The following is a 16947-nucleotide window of genomic DNA, read 5'->3' as shown; positions in this document are numbered from 1 at the left end:
TCCTGTGCTCCCACCTCAAATATTCTTTTCTGTGACCCACAAGACATAAACATGTCTGACTGTCCTGAGTCAGGAAAATACACAACTAGTGTACCACGGAGTCTGAGCAGTTTCTTCATCTGTAAACCTACTTGGGGGCTAAAGAATCCCTCCAGTCACTTTGCTCTCTCACATTTGATTGGCTGTATTCTTACTCTGTGACAGGTGTGACATACACACAAGTAAACATCAGTGCTATCACTCAAACTGTTGCTGCCAGGGCCACAGAACTCAGGAATTTACTTTTGTTCAGGAACCTATGAAATTAGATACCTAGATTATGCTGATGAGGAAGGCCTCTTATCTCAAAAGAGGACTATAAAAATAAAATGGAGATAAGATACAGAACATGCTATAAAACAAATCACACAATACTTAACCAGTCAGGGCCCTGGAGAATGAGACAGTCTATAAAAATTAACTTTTCAGGTAGCTGAGTTTAACCTTTATCAGCATTAGAAGTTTTACTTTAACCATGCAAAATAGAGGTATTTCAAAAGTATATACTTCCTACCTTCAACAAAGTATACCTGGCTTCATTTTACATTTCTCTCTGCAAATGAGCATCATTCTAAAGAAATTATTGTGAGGGAGCCAGAGAGAGTGAAAATATTCAGTAGATCTGGACAGTTGGTGATAACCATGATGATAAGAAGGCAGCTAACCTCAACTAGTGTTTACTATGTGCTAGGCATACTGCAAGTAACACTCACAGGATTCTAAGATAGTTACTATTATTATCCCTATCTTACAGATGGGAATATTGAGATACTGAGGGAGTAAACATAATTTGCTCAAATCCCAAAGTTATTAAGTGACAGACTAGAATACGAATCCAGGCAGACTCACTCCAGAGTCTAAGCACTAAACCACACACTCCAATTGCACTACAAGAAGGAGTTGGGGTGTTACTGGGCAGGCGAGTCAGGTGGCCTGAATAACAAGTGTAAAAGGTCTGTGTTCAAATGGACTGTATTAATAGTAGAGGCAAGAGTGGAAGCAGAAGACTTGCTTAAAGGAAAGGAGGGGATGGGGGGAGTGGAAAGAGCAGTAAGGAGGGAAATGAAAAAAGAATCAGACTCTTGGGTTTCACCTTGAGCCACCTGGTACACAGTAGAGCCTTTAATAAATGACAGGGTGAGGAGCTAGTGTGGAAAGGAAAACCAAGAGTTCTGGCTGGGGAGAGTATTAATATAATAACCAACCACAAATTCTGACCAAGAGATCAGCCATTATTTTTTATACAAATCAAGCATGTAAATATCCTAATAAGTTAAAAATAAAAGTCATACATGTGCAAACGGGATAAAAATGTGACTCAAGAATGAAATAACACAAAAGCAGGCACTAAGAGGGAAAAAAAGCTAAGTCAACTCCTAAGAACAGAAACAAGTATTTCTAGTATCTTTTTTGATCAATTCAGAAGGAGTAACAGTGAAACTTCTCTTTCTAAGCACTATGACTGCATGCTGCTGCTAAGTCACTTCAGTCGTGTCTGACGCTGTGCGACCCCATAGACGGCAGGCAGCCCACCAGGCTCCCCCGCCCCTGGGATTCTCCAGGCAAGAACACTGGAGTGGGGTGCCATTTCCTTCTCCAATGCATGAAAGTGAAAAGTGAAAGTGAAGTCGCTCAGACTCTTAGCGACCCCATGGACTGCAGCCTACCAGGCTCCTCCATCTATGGGATTTTCCAGGCAAGAGTACTGGAGTGGGGTGCCATTGCCTTCTCCAATTCCTTCTATTTTCTTCTAAGGTATGTAAAACATATAGGGAAAAAATGTAAAGTGTCTCTGGTAGTTAGATCACTAAATGTTTAAGCTGGTTTCATGTTTTCTGTTTCACTGTAAAAAAAATTTTTATTCTTTGCAACTGTTTTATTATAAGTGCATGTATTTCAAAACTGTTCCAGAAAATGATCACTTCATTATTAATTAATTTCAAAAAAACATCAGTACAAGCACTTGCTCCGGGAAGTCTGAAATCAGGAGCTACCAACACTGGTTCCACATGCTTCACTCAGCCACAGTTTTATAAAACCATAGGAGACTCAGAATGACAGCACAACAGTCCTGGACAAGCTTGCTCGGCCTCAGGAACACAGCAGCCTCTGCTCCTCTGCCTTCTGTTCTTGGTGAAGCTGACAGTATCAGCCTGCCCACACTACTGTGGTATGCCCACACTACCACGGGCACAACTGTAGCAGAACCATCACCACCACCTTTTCTCCCACTTACCTTCCCTTGGGAGCTCAAAAAACAGGTTAAGATAAAACGAAAACAAAGCTTCAGAGTTCATAGATTTGAAATAAAGTTTTCAGTATCTTTGTTTCAACCATGCCAGATACATTCTAGGGTTAATCCCCAAAGCTCAGTCTCCCAAAACAGGGAGACAACTTTTGGATATTGCTCATCATTAGCTTTTTTTTCCAACATAAGATTATCTTCAAATATGGAAACTATTAAATGATGATACACTTCAGCAAAAATATTTCCCACTCTCAGTAAGAACTCTGAGCAAAGGCCACACTGCCTAAGCAACTCCACTCTTCCACTGAAGGGCAGGCTGTGAAAGGTCCCCTTCCCTCTATTCTTTCATAGCCAGCTCTGCTACAGCTGCAAGACAGTGGCTGTTAAGTAAGAAACCAAGGGGTGGGGGTGGGGAAGCCTAGTTTAAGACACAGTGGGGATACCCCTGTCCAGCGTGCAGACCAACAGAAACTGGAGTCTCGGCTAACCCACGGTATAGCACATCTTCTTGAGAAAGTTTAACAGAAAATATTTGCTTCATTTATGATACACAAAACCTACTTTCCCAATGAGTCTAATTTCAAATAAGAAGAAATATTATGTATTTTTTATATCAAAGTTTATATAAAGGCTTTTGGAAAAAGTTTGATGAATTACATGCAAATTTAATGGCAAATGTCAGTGTTAGGTAGACCCTCTAACAGTGATGTAGTAGAGACAGAAACGATTAACTGAAAATAGTTTTTCTTGACTTCTAACTTTTACTGGAGTTCAAATATTTCTCTGTTGAATAAACAATGAATACAAACGCAAGAGGGTCAAGGAGGGAGGAAAAGAACCATGTAACACTCACATACATACATACAAACACACATGCAAAAACATGCACAGGGCATAAAAACTTTGCTTGTGACCACTGGGTTATCTGGCCACATTCAAGGAACAACTATGATAGCTCCAGGATTTTATTTTGTCCTAATTACACAGATAACTTGAATTAAGAAGAATTTCATATTCACCATATTTTTCTCCTTTTCAAATACTTGGGAACTAGTTTGCTGCTGTGAGTGCTGAATGACTGATAGTGCTAACTCCATAAAACGCATGTTGTGTGTGGGGGAGACTGGAGAAAAATAAAACTTTCTGCTAAGATAGGATTTTTGTGATATACGCTACATTAAACGTAAGAGAACCCTATCTTTGAATTCAAATAGCAGGAGTTTGTCAAAGGATAGATGTGAATGTTTATTTTAGATACAAAAAGCACAGAAAGAAAGTAGTGAAAAACTTTAGCACTTAAAAGGTGTTTTTATTACCTTTTATAACTACCAGATCTCTCAGAGACAGAAAGAAGGATGGTATGTTTAATCATAAAAAGTAGTGACTAAATATGACAAAAATCAGATGCCACTATAATAAAGTATTTTGCAAATTATAATCTATAGGCTAGAGACGAGTAATCAGACATGTTTAACCATATGATCTCAATTTCTCGAAACGTGCCGTTAACTAACCACAGCTAGATTTCAACTTAGCACCCCCTCCCCGCAAAAAAAATCATTTAAGTGAGGCAAAACTAAGTCAGCAAAAGAGATAGGAAAAATGCCTTAAAAGTAGAGTGAACATAGAATTTATCCAAATCACTCTTGAGATTGCAAGGGGGGGCACTGTTAACGTCTGAGTAACAAGTACAAGTCAGGACTGTTCATATAAAACTAGATAAAACATCAGTCTATTTGAAGGTTAGGAACACATACAGATTCTGCTGTCCAGAGTTAAAATAGAGTTTTTTTAATTTCTAGGACTTACTGATATTAACTTGCTTGACATCTCCTTTATGTTTTGAAGATCACTACAATTTGTGTGGTAAAATTCATGGACCATTAAGTAAAATAATATCATTCTCAACCCCACCACCACCCCCTCCCTACACATTAAGTAAAACAACACACACATACAGACACACACACACACACACACACACACATTCTGCAGTAATGGGAGGAAATGGGAACATCTCATTCCATCGCTGTGCTTACTTGGACTCTCCTCCAAGATCTGGGACTTCCTTCATGACCGACAGGAAAAAAAGCAGCTGGAGTCAGGATGCAGTTGGAAAAGGTAGTTAAGAGAAAAACAACTTCACCTACACAGGTATTAAACCTCTAACCTAGCCAAATTCTCAACTAACAGATCATCTTACTGACTCTAAAAAAAAACTGTATCTTCAATTTTCACCTACCAGAGCTTCAAGAACAGTTTATAAGAAACACACACACCCGAGTTTAGAAACAGCATTTTCACGCCATTCCTGTTCTTCACAGGGGCTGCACCACGTGCCTTCAGTCACTCACACAGTTCTGCCCAGTGAATTCCCAAATGATAATAGAAGCTACAGCGTTTACACTAGATACCACAAACTATTCCACACACATAAGTATAGAACATACACTCACACACACAAAATCTCTCTCTCAGGCTCTTTCTCTATCAGTTCTCTCAACAGCCCTGAGCTGGGATTAGTCTAAGGAGCACAGAGCTGGTCAGCCTGGGTTCTGCCCAGCGGCCCCCGCCAGCCGCAATGCCCTTGGGCAAGTGACCTCTGTGTGCCTCAGAGCTGTCATCTGAAAAGGAGGGTGTCCCTTTTCACCCTAACCCATGGGGCTTTTTAAGTCTTATCTAAGTTGATAAATGTAAAGCTCTTAAAGCAGCCTGGCTCATCAGGAATGCTAATAAAATGTCAGGAAGGATCATTACTTCCATGTTAAAGATAAAGACCCTGGAGGCAAACTTGTTACGTAGCTTTTCCAAAGCCACACACAGCTGGTGGGCGGCAAGGACAAGACATCCACCCACAGCCTGGATCTGGAGTCCGGGCTCTGAGCCACCAGGTGACACTGCTAGTACAGGAGGTCTTATCCTCTGTTTTCAAATCAATAATGGATGGCTTAATATTTGTGAAAAGAAATTCTCCAAAAGAAAAAAAACAAGGCATTTGTCACAACCCAAGTACCAAGACATTAAACATCCAATGGAACTTACATTATAATCAGAAAAAGCAGGTCACACCCCAAAACCCAGAGCAATCTCAAGCACACAGGTGCTTCTGGAACTACCAGGGAATACAGCTTCAAACCCCAAACTGCCCTAGACCTTCTATTCCAAGCCTTGTAGACACTCAGGTGGCTCAGAAGTGCTCCACACTCAATGTCTTTGTAAAATTCAGAATAAATCCAAACCAGGGGTACAGAAAGGAAACAGACTGCAGTCTAGTCCCTCATACCTCCATTTCTCCTGCCACATCAGCAAATTCCAATAGAAGCAGGTCGCATTTGTCCCTTGTCACCATTTCTTTATTGAGAGCAAATTCAAAGGCTGTGAAAGACCACATTACCTTTTTAAAAACTTTTCCATTCGGTTGCACTTCATCTTCCTCATTTAGTATTTCACGTGTTCCCAAGAGTCTTTTGTCCTTGAATTTGTTTTTTGCATGCATAAAAACTTTATCAAGTGTATCACATCCAGGGTATAATACGGAGGCCAAACCATCCAAGCTGTTAACAGATCTGTATGCAGAGTCAGGTTTTGAATTTACAGGCTTTGCTTTAGTTCGGTTTGATTTTTCTTGTCTTGACTCAGACAAAAAATAATATGGAATGTATGTTAAAATAGTATAAAGTGATATTATGAACTGTATGAAATACAAAAGAATGGGGTTGATGGTGTGTTTCAGCTTCATGGAAGACGGTTTTGAAGACCCGTGGTTATTCATAGTGTTCAAAAAGAATTAACAGCTTTCTGTAAGAATCTAGAAGGAAAAGAAAGAAAGTTATTGGTCAAAAATCATTCTCCAATAATTTTAAAGGAAAAGTCTTCACATTAGTTAGGCAGATGACTTCCCCCGCCCCCCCCCCCCCATAAGTAGCCAACATGCTGTCCACTCCTGCTATTTGTGGGACACTTATTTTGTGCTGTTATCTATTAACCATGGAATTTTTTACAGAAAAGCTTCCACATCATTCTGTAAACAGGTGGCTTTTCCAACCTAACCTCAAGTAACCACAAAGACTTCCCAGTGGTGAAAGCAAGCCAGCAGGCCTACGACAGGATGGAGACCAACACTGCACCACTTCCTGTTCTTTGGGGTCTCACTACATTCAGGATGGCAAACACTTAGTACAAGGCCACAGTCTCCTTTCTCCCGGCCCCTGGAGCCACTGCTTTCTTTCCCAGGGCGCCCCCTTGTCTCACTCCAGGCAGCCGCAAGCAACTGGAGTTAGCAAACCGCATGAAATTCCCTTTCCACAGAGATTCTAGATATTTTTCACTTTAGACAGGTTACATTATAAAGCAAGAAGGCAGCGGACTTTGATCATTTTATATGTTGCATTTCTCAGATTTATTGAGAATCTTCTATGTGTTAAGTCAGGGACTGGAACAGGGAAGGAAACAGCCTAAGCCTCTCCTCCCGTGGAGCAGATACATTCCTTGGGAGAGTTTAAGACAACTAGCGCCAGGTGGTGGGTAAGAAACCCGATGAGGAAAGAGTGAACCCAGTCAGGGAAACACGAGGTGACCAGGCAAGGCTGCAGAGGCCGCTCTAGGATTCGGGTGGGCCTCTCTGGCCAGTGATACCTGAGCCGAGTGGGGAAGAAGGACACTAGGCAGAGGACGCAGCCTTTCTACCGCGGGTAGGTGATACTATCAGTTAACAAACTACCAACTACTCCATCCAGCTCTGCCTCCAGGATTGTGATTTCTGACACTCTTCACCTCCATGCTGCAGAAATTCTATTCCAGGAAAGTGTGGCCGAGAGCCCTGAGGAATCCCTTCACCCCGTCTCCGCTCAGGGCAGAAGTTCTACTGCTGATGCAGCAGACCATGAATACTGGGCACTGTGGTTCATCAGGTCGATGCGGGGAGAGCAGCTCCAGACACTAGTGGCTGCACACAAGGCCAGGACCAAGAGCAGAGGACAAGGTGCTGCCCCTGCAGCAGTGGGACAGAGATTCTCCACAAGCCAGAGAAGCAGGTTGAAAGGATACAGAGCCCCTTAGCAGTCACTAACTTAGGACTGACTTAGTTGGAACACAGAACAGACAAGTTCAAGCTCAATGGCACTGGAGAAAACAAAGGAGACATTGGTTGTGAGCACCTAAGATGCAGCTGGTAGGTCCACAATAGAAAACATGCCAAAGGGAAGTTTGGTATCCAGAGAAGTTCAACAGAATCATGGAAAGAGACACTGAGGAAGACCCCTCCTGGAGCCAGGGAAGCTCAGACTGCCTCAAACACAACTCCTACAAAGAGCATCTAATCTAACTGGACACACTGTGGGGCATCTTAGGGCCCACGGCTTTGTCCAAAACAAGAAAGCAACTGACTCGCTAGCAGTGGACAATATGTGCTGGGTGTGGCGCCAACAGAGGCAGGTCATGGAGACAGATGGCTAAAGGGAGCCCTACTAAAACCGTGCTGTCACCCCCTGAAGAGGGCACTTCCAAGTAACTGCATGTGTTCCCAAGGCTAGGCCCTGAAGGAGCACCATCAGAGGACACCCACTGCAGAAAAGGTGAACTTCACCAAAACCGGTCAGCTAAGTCACTAAACAAGCAAACAACACAGGAAGGTGTAGAAAAGGAGGGGGGGGGCATTAGTCTTTAGAACTGCTATCTAAATAAATAACTAAAATGTCCAATTTACAACAAAAAATTAGGAGGCATGCAAATCAACAGAAAAGTATGACCCACACATCGGGGGAAAAACAGGCAGCAGAAATCCTCGAGAGACCCCAAATGTCAGGCTCAGCAGACAAGGTATCAAAGTAGTTATTACAACTATGCTCAGAGAACTAAAGGAAACCATTATTCAAAAATTAAACCACAAATTCTGCAAATTTTAAAAGGTAAGGAACCCCTCTGAATTTGCTCACACATAAAGAAGCAGCCAAAGACTTTGTGAGTAGCCAAAGACTCCCAACTCATCTCTGGGCTCTGTTCACCATTCCCAGCTCTCTTCTTTGACAATGTGTTAGGTAGTACCTTGAAGAATGAGTCCAAAGGATCTAGATTTCTGCCAGAAAGGGAATGGGGAGCCACTGAAGGTTTCCATACAAACAAGTGGTACAATGAAAATAAGGGCCCTACCACTTCCAGGATACCAGAACTGCAGAGAACAGATGCACTTAATAACCCAGGAGAATGACAATACCTCATTAAGTACTCTGAAATTTAATACTGCATATTTCTATCTTAAATTTAAAAATACTGTGATTTAAAAAAACTACCTTTATCCACAGATGATATGACTGCATTATAGAAAATCCTAATGAATACACTGAAAACCTAACAGAACAGAATTCAGCAAAAGATTGCATAAGGTAAATATTAAAAAAAAAAATCAACTGTATTTCTATACACTAGCAATGAATAAAGAAAAGTGAAGGTAAGAAAACAATTTTTTTTACAACCCTTTCAAAAACACCTAGGATGAGATATAACAGGAAATGCAAAACTTGTACCATGAAAACCACAAAACATTGTTTAAAGATTTAAACAGAAAACATTGTTTAAGGATTTTATGACAACATTCCCCAAACTGATGTACAGATTCAATATGAAGCTTATTAAAATCTCTGCTGACTTGAGAGTTTGTTGCTCTTAAGAGAGTAATTGTTTCTAAAATTCACAAGGAAATTCAAACTAGCCGGAACAGCCTTAATACAATGCAGTATTAATCAAGACACTGTGCTACTAGCAAGAGGACATACAGACTAATGGAACAAACGGAGAGTCCAGAAATAGACCTTAGGACAACTGATTTCAATAAGACAGCAAAAAACTCAGCAGGGAAAACACAGTCTCTTCAACAAACAGTGGAACAACTGGACTGCTGCTGCTGAGTCACTTCAGTCGTGTCCGACTCTCTGCGACCCCATAGACGGCAGCCCACCAGGCTCCCCCGCCCCTGGGATTCTCCAGGCAAGAACACTGGAGTGGGTTGCCATTTCCTTCTCCAATGCATGGAAGTGAAAAGTGAAAGTGAAGGCGCTCAGTCATGTCTGACCCTCAGTGACCCCATGGACTGCAGCCTACCAGGCTCCTCCATCCATGGGATTTTCCAGGCAAGAGTACTGGAGTGGGGTGCCATTGCCTTCTCCGGAACAACTGGACAGCTACATGTAAAAGAACAAAGATGAACCCCTTATACCATACAAAAAAATTAACTTAAGACAGATCATAGGCCTAAATATAAGAGCTGAAACTATAAAACTTCAGTAAGTACTAATCACTGAGAATGAGTAGTGTTTCAGGAAGAGTACAGTAAAAGGAAGAGGTGGGTTCAGGCTTTTTCTGAAAAGTCTTCTTGGCCCAAACAGTAATTTACTATGATCTTCAAAGTGTGGACAGAGGAAGAGAGATTTTGAATAGATGATACCATATAGCGTGAACACCAAAAGTTCAGGAAACAATCAGCCACCCAGGAGAGCAGGGTAGGGATGAGGAGATGAGGGCAGGGTATTAAAGGCCTCAAATTTTAAAGGTCAAATTGTTGTGGCCTTTGATGCTGAGGAAGAAACTTAGTTTACATTCCAAAGTACAGAAACACACAGTATTAGAAAATAACTGTACACCAAAGATAACCTGAACTTCCCTGGTGGCTCAGATGGTAAAGCGTCTGTCTACAATGTGGGAGACCTGGGTTCGATCCCTGGGTCAGGAAGATTCCCTGAAGAAGGAAATGGCAACCCACTCCAGTACTCTTGCCTAGAAAATCCCATGGACGGAGGAGCCTGGTGCAGGCTACTGCCCATGGGGTCGCAAAGAGTCGGACACGACTGAGCGACTTCACTTTCACTTTCAAGGATAACCTGAAGGCAGTAGGAACTGGAGGGAAGGAAAGCACATTAAAGATAACAAATAATCCTCCCCTCCACGGTTAGGAGGCTGTGTTGAGTAGGACATGGAACAAGCAGCTAGGATCCCCAGCTCCTAACTGCCCAGCGGGTGGCAAAGGTGGCAGCTGTTCCTGCAGCCTTTCCAACTGAAATCTTTCTGCTTTAATACCTGAGGGTGGTTCTGTACCTGGATTGCAAACAGAATAAAGCTGCAAGTTACAGCAGAGGCAAGGAAAGGAGGGCAAACAGTGTGGTGCCTTCAACTGAGACCGAAATACAATGAAGAGGCTGGTCAGTGGCTGGAAGACTGGGGGAAGGGAGGGGCATACAAGTCTGAACATAATGGGTTTAAGATGTCTGTGAGTCATCCAAACACACCAGCTGTGAAAGTTACAAGAAGTCAGAGCTACCCAAAGAGAACACACAGGAGATCGCCAAGATAAGTTCAAGAACAGAAAACTTTGGAGGGAAACAAATGCCAAGACTGAGGGAGGGGAAATCCCAAGGAAAAGATCAATGAAGGAGAACTTGGAGAGGGCGGGGTTAGGAAAGTCAAGGGAGGAAAGAGGCAAGTGGTGTCAGATGCAGCCTAGATGCAACAGTCACATGCAAATAAGATATCTGACTTTTCTACAGTGATTTAGACAAACTAGGTAAAATAACAAAACTCTGCATCCTTCTATCTGCTCAAGTATCTACAGAAAATGTAGACTAGTGTTGACTGAAATAAAAAGAACACACAACCAAAAAGTCGAGTGTTTATGTTTTATTCTGCAGACATACTGAGGACTGAAGCCCAGGAGACAGGCTCTCAGATAGCTCTGAAGGACTGCTGCAGAGAGATAAAGATGGAGCCAGGGTATATATGAGTTCTGCAGAAACAAACCAGGTAGTTGCACATCAAAAGATTTCTGATAATTGAAGAAAAAAACAAACACCAAGTTAATTAATTTATTAATGCCTTTCTATGCATAGGAAGATGCAAGAGCCTGGCTCGCTGAAATCATTCCTTTGATACACACCTTAACTGTCTAGGGCCGGTATTCTGTTCTTCTCTACCCTGAATCTCCTGAGGATTCAGTTCAGGCAGTTGCAGAGGCTTGTGGCTTCCTGGCCACAACATCCTCTGTTTACTGATATGAAAGGCAACATTCTTCATCCACATTAGGAAACCAGTCACAGCTACTGCATTATGTTGCCACACCTTAGAATATGATTATCACCTTCCATTGAACCATTAAGTCTATTAATCTTTTCCTTCACAGTGTGGACGTTTCCAATCTAGTTTAAGAAGGCCTCATCCATGCCAGGATTAAACCACTAGCACCCTATGCCCTATATTTTTTCTAGTATTTGCAAATTCTTTATATTTAATCAACATGGAGTTTATTTTTCTCAATTGTAAGGGAGAAAGCTAACTTTTTCTTTCAGATGAACTGTCTGAACATTTATAAAATAAACCATCATTTTCTCAACTAACCAAAGTGTCACCTTCAATAATTTACAATTCATACTTGGATTCAGTTCTCAGCCCTGTTCTGTTTCTTGGATGTACCTGCCCACAGCTCTGCTGACACACCACACACCAGGGACAGACTCACAGCAGCGCTCCTTTATCTGTGGTCCATGGACCAACCCCTTCAGAACTACCTTAGACCATATTTAATGGAGATTCCTCAGACCCGTCTTTCCCTTTCTCACCTTCCCAATACCTACAAGCTGAAAACTACTGGTGGACTCGGTTTTAAATAGCAACCATGGGATTTTAATGGACACTAATATTTGAGAACTGCTGCTTTAAATATCTGATGAGGCCTTCACTAGTCACAATTTTCAAAATTTTCTTATCAATTCTTACAGATAAAGGAGATCAGTCCTGGGTACTCTTTGGAAGGACTGATGCTAACGCTGAAACTCCAATACTTTGGCCACCTCATGCGAAGAGTTGACTCATTGGAAAAGACTCTGATGCTGGGAGGGTTTGGGGGCAGGAGGAGAAGGGGACGACAGAGGATGAGATGGCTGGATGGCATCACCAACTCGATGGACATGAGTTTGGGTGAATTCCGGGAGTTGGTGATGGACAGGGAGGACCAGTGTGCTGCAATTCATGGAGTTGCAAAGAGTCGGACACGACTGAGTGACTGAACTGAACTGAATTATATATAAATTTTAAAGATTTAATATTTCTTTATGGTGAAACACAATTTAAAAAGATCAAAAAGGAATAAACATATATCACTTATATGGAAAATCTAAAAAATATTATACAAATGAACTTCTTTACAAAACAAAAACAGACTCACAGACATTGAAAACAAACATGGTTACCGAGGGGGAAAGGGTGGGGGTGATAAATTAGGAATCTGGGATTAACAGATAAACACTACTATATACCAAATAGGTTTAAAAAATACAAGGACCTACTGTACAGCACAGGGAATATATTCAATATCTTGTATCTATAATGGAAAAGAATCTGAAAAAGAATATATATAAATGAATCACTATGCTCTTCACCTAAAACACTATAAATCAACCACATTTTGACATTTACGGAAAAAAAAATACCATGACAAGATATACAAAGAATTTCAATAATTTTTTTAATTCAAGCAATAAAAAGGAAAACTAGGCGAAGAACACATACAGAGAAGCCCAAAAAAGGAAAAGCAGATGGCTAAAACATACAGACAATATGTTCTCCTAAACTTGTAATCAAGATTCAAATGAAGGCATACTAATTTTTATCCAATAGTTTCACAAACATGTAAAAGACTACAATATCCAGAGTGCACTGAGATAATCTGGCAGTATTTAAAAAACACACACACACCCCCTTGGCAATCCCACATTCAGAACACTATTCTACAGAAAAGCAAGTGCTTACCAAACACATAAAAACAAGCATTCAATCACTCATTTGCCAAACAAATATTGAACACAGACTCCACACCCAGAACACTTTCAGAAGACGAAGTCATGGTCATAAACAAAATCTGGGGAGCAAACAGACCACGCACAAATAACTAAATACCAAGAGGTACCGGAGCTACTAAGAAAAACAAAGCAGGTGCAAGGGAATAAATTTGGGAGAGCAGACAACTGCTGCATCATAAAACTGTAAGAGGCGGCATCTCGCAGGTTGTGAGTAGACAGTCACCTGGTACCTGGAAGAAGAGCATTCTAGCTGAGCCCAGGGAGGAAGGGAACAGCGAGTGGAGATAAGGGTGGAGAGGATGCTGAGAGGGATCAGATCCTGCAGGGCTGGCACCACCATGAGAACTGAGCTGGCTCGAGTGAGACCATCTGATCTACCGTGCAAAGGATGACTGTGGCTGCTGCGGGGGCTCTGACGGGGATCAGATGATGATACTGGCTTAGATCAGAATGGGGACGAAGGAGGCAGTGAGAAAAGACCTGCTTCTGACTGTGTTTTGAAGGTACAGCTTTGGATACAGTGAGAGAGAAAAAGAGGAGTCAAAAGCAACTCTGAAGTTTGGGGCTTGAGACATCGAAAAAATACTGAGCTGCATTTACTGAGAAGGGAAGACTGCAAGACGGCAGATTTTGCTCCCCTCCCCTCCCCGCCCCGGCCAAAAAAAAACTAATTCTGTTTGATGGAGATAACTTTGGGAATTCTCAGCCTATTTATGATATTTCAACTGTGAGACTGGCTGAGATGACCTCGGAAGTGGGAACACATGCAAATGGCAGACCCTGTGGCATGTCCACATGTAGAAGGGCCAGCAAACAGGGCAGGAGAGGAGAAGCCAGTGTTGACAGAGGAACAGGACAGTGGAGTCAAGGAGGACCGATCAGCTGTACACGTGCTGTCAACCAAGACAAATGTAAACCGAGGCACCGATGAGATGAAACTTCACACCCATTATCAAAAAGGAAGGAAAAAAAAGAATATGACAAGCACTGGCCTGGAGGCGGAAGTGGAGAAACCGGAACACTTACTAATGCTGGTGGGAATGTAAAATGGTACAGCTGCTACTGAAAACAGATGTCCCTTAAAAAATTAAACAACAATCCAGCAATTCCACTTGTGGGCATACTTCCAAAAGAACTGAAAGCATGGACTCAAACAGGTATCTGTACACCAAAGTTCACAGCAGCATTTCATAACAGCTGAAAGACACAAGCTGAATATTCAAGACAGGTAAATGTATAAACAAAATGTGACTGCCACACAATAAAATATTATTCAGCCTTAAAAAAAGAATGAAGTTCTGATACATGCTATATGTATGAACCCTGAAAACATCATGCTAAGTGAAATAAGGCAGACACAAAAGGACAAATATCTGACTCCGCTTATGTGAGATACCTACAATAAGCAAAGGCACAGAGACGGTGAGTTGCCAGGAGCCGAGGGAATGAAAGCTGTGTTTGCTGGATGATGGGAACGTCTGGAGACAGCTGACGGTGCACAACAGTGTGAGCATGCTTGATGCCAATGCACCAGACAACGGTAAACTGTTATATATACAATTTTTTTTTAAATGAAAGTGAAAAGAAAATCAAGTGAAAGTCACTCAATTGTGTCTGACTCTTTGCCACATCAAGGACTATATAGTCCGTGGAATTCTCCAGGCCAGAATAATGGAGTGGACAGCCTTTCCCTTCTCCAGGGGATCTTCCCAACCCAGGGATCGAACCCAGGTCTCCCACATTGCAGGCAGATTCTTTACCAGCTGAGCCACATGGAAAGACAAAAATTTTTTTTTTAATTCAAAAAAAAAAAAAAAAAAAGGAGGACTGAGAATTAGACACTGGATTTGACAATGTGAAGGTCACTATCAACCTTGAAAAGAACTGAGGTTAAAGATCAGAGCCCAACTGGAGACAGTTAAAGAAAAAATAAGAAGAGATCTCTAGGAAGAGGATTAGAGAAATGAGTAATAGGGCAGGACAAAGCCATTCCTTTTGTTTTAAAATTAGAGAGACACGGGAATTCCCTGGCAGTCCAGTGGCTCGAACTTGGTGCTTTCATTGCCAGGGTCCAGGTTCGATTGCTGGTCAGGGAACTAAGATCCCACAGGCTGTGTAGGGTGGCTAATAAAATAAAATTTATAGTAAGAGATAGTATAGCTTGCAAGGACAGTGATGGCTATGACCCAAAAGAGGAAAGATAAGGATTACAGTCATTACTCTGAATCCTAGGAAGACCGTTTCCAGGAAACTCCTGGGATACTCCAGCTGTCTACGTAAAATGACACAGTACAGCCAGCTCTCCATATCCATGGATGCAGATGACAGATATCAAGGGTCAACTGTGTGCAGAAGACAGTAACATCTTTGGGTAGGAGAGAGGGTGAGCATGGGACCCAAGTGGAAGAGGCTGGCCTCAGACAGGAACAGGAAGGCATGTGGGTGGGAAGGAGCTGGTGGGAGATCCTCTTCTGGGTGCTTCTATGTGATCAGAGTAACAGGAAGCAACACCAGCTAAGAGGGAGAAAGAAAGGAAACGCCTAGAAAATTGAAAAAGAAAAATGTAAGATAGTCATCTATCTTACAGGAGACTGAGTGGAGTAGGAGACACAGCAGGCTCACCTGGCAGCTCACAAGGCCCACCTGTGGTCAGCAGTCATGGATGTGAAGTGACACGGATCAAGCCAGCTGTGTGCTTCCCTGACAAGGCCAGCTGGCGGAGCACAAATACGGATCAGGGAGAGCGTAATGAACCAACAATGGGATTTTATCAGGCAAGCACCAGAACCAGTGGCACCCCACTCCAGTACTCTTGCCTGAAAATTCCCATGGACAGAGGAGCCTGGTAGGCTGCAGTCCATGAGGTCGCTAAGAGTCGGACACGACTGAGCGACTTCACTTTCACTTTTCACTTTCATGCATTGGAGAAGGAAATGGCAACCCACTCCAGTGTTCTTGCCTGGAGAATCCCAGGGACAGAGGAGCCTGGTAGGAGGCCGTCTACGGGGTCGCACAGAGTCGGACACAACTGAAGCAACTTAGCAGCAACAGCAGAACAAAACAGGGTAAAGCGGGGGCGGGGGGGGGGTGGTAATTAAGACTATTTCCAAGGCAGTGAATTAAATGACTGATAAGGGAATTTTAGCTTGAGAAAGGAATGCCATGAGGAGGGAAAGGTTTATGAGGACACAGATCAACAGAAGGAGATCCTCTCTTCCAACAGAATTGTTGGAGTTGAGGTACTAAAAAGGAGTAAGTTGGAACCACAGGAGGTAGTAAGTAGTCTGCGTAGAATGTCTCAAGTTAGGACTGCTGAGGGTGTTTAGTTACTGCTCATGGGGAGGTATACATATAGTAATGGAGAAAGGGGAAGCAGAGGCAGACTGGAATATGAGATCATTTAATAAGGACAGGAGGCCAAGGAGCGGAAAGGCTGTGGTAAGACTGAAACCATTAAGACTCAGGATAGGACAGCAGTAATGAGTGACAGAAAGCCTGAGGTTCTAGTATTTAAGGAACAAAAGGAGAGATGACTATAACAACAAGGAATTATGGTAAGCATATAGTTGGAAGGCAAGGCTTAGAGGATGTAGGTAGTACTGCTTCAAAGGCAAAAAACTGTTGAAGTAACCAGATTAGGCCCAAGATGGAGTAGCTCATGCTAAACCCCATGTTAGCAAAGTACAACCTGGCTAAGTTTCTGTGCTCAGCTTTCCCAGAAACTGCAGGCGTTTGTTATCCAATCAGCCTTGCCTGCTCAGCACAAGTTACTTGACCCGGCTCCAATCCCACCCTTTGCTCCATATAAAGGAAAGTAACCCT

General features: G+C 42.4%; 1 protein-coding gene across 1 annotated transcript in view; it reads right to left on the bottom strand.

The window, feature by feature from the left end:
• The window catches only part of ACSL3 (acyl-CoA synthetase long chain family member 3), a 76041-nt gene that overhangs the window by 26751 nt on the left and 32343 nt on the right, over positions 1-16947 (bottom strand). The window contains exon 2 of the mRNA XM_019977627.2: positions 5682-6095. Coding sequence (XP_019833186.1) covers positions 5682-6059 — 378 coding nt within the window. The 5' untranslated portion in view covers positions 6060-6095. The remainder of the gene's footprint in view (positions 1-5681; positions 6096-16947) is intronic.

The sequence above is a fragment of the Bos indicus genome, chromosome 2, assembly GCF_029378745.1.
Source record: "Bos indicus isolate NIAB-ARS_2022 breed Sahiwal x Tharparkar chromosome 2, NIAB-ARS_B.indTharparkar_mat_pri_1.0, whole genome shotgun sequence".
NCBI lineage: Eukaryota > Metazoa > Chordata > Mammalia > Artiodactyla > Bovidae > Bos > Bos indicus.
Note: the sequence above shows the minus strand (reverse complement) of the source record. Positions and strands in the feature narration are given on the sequence as shown.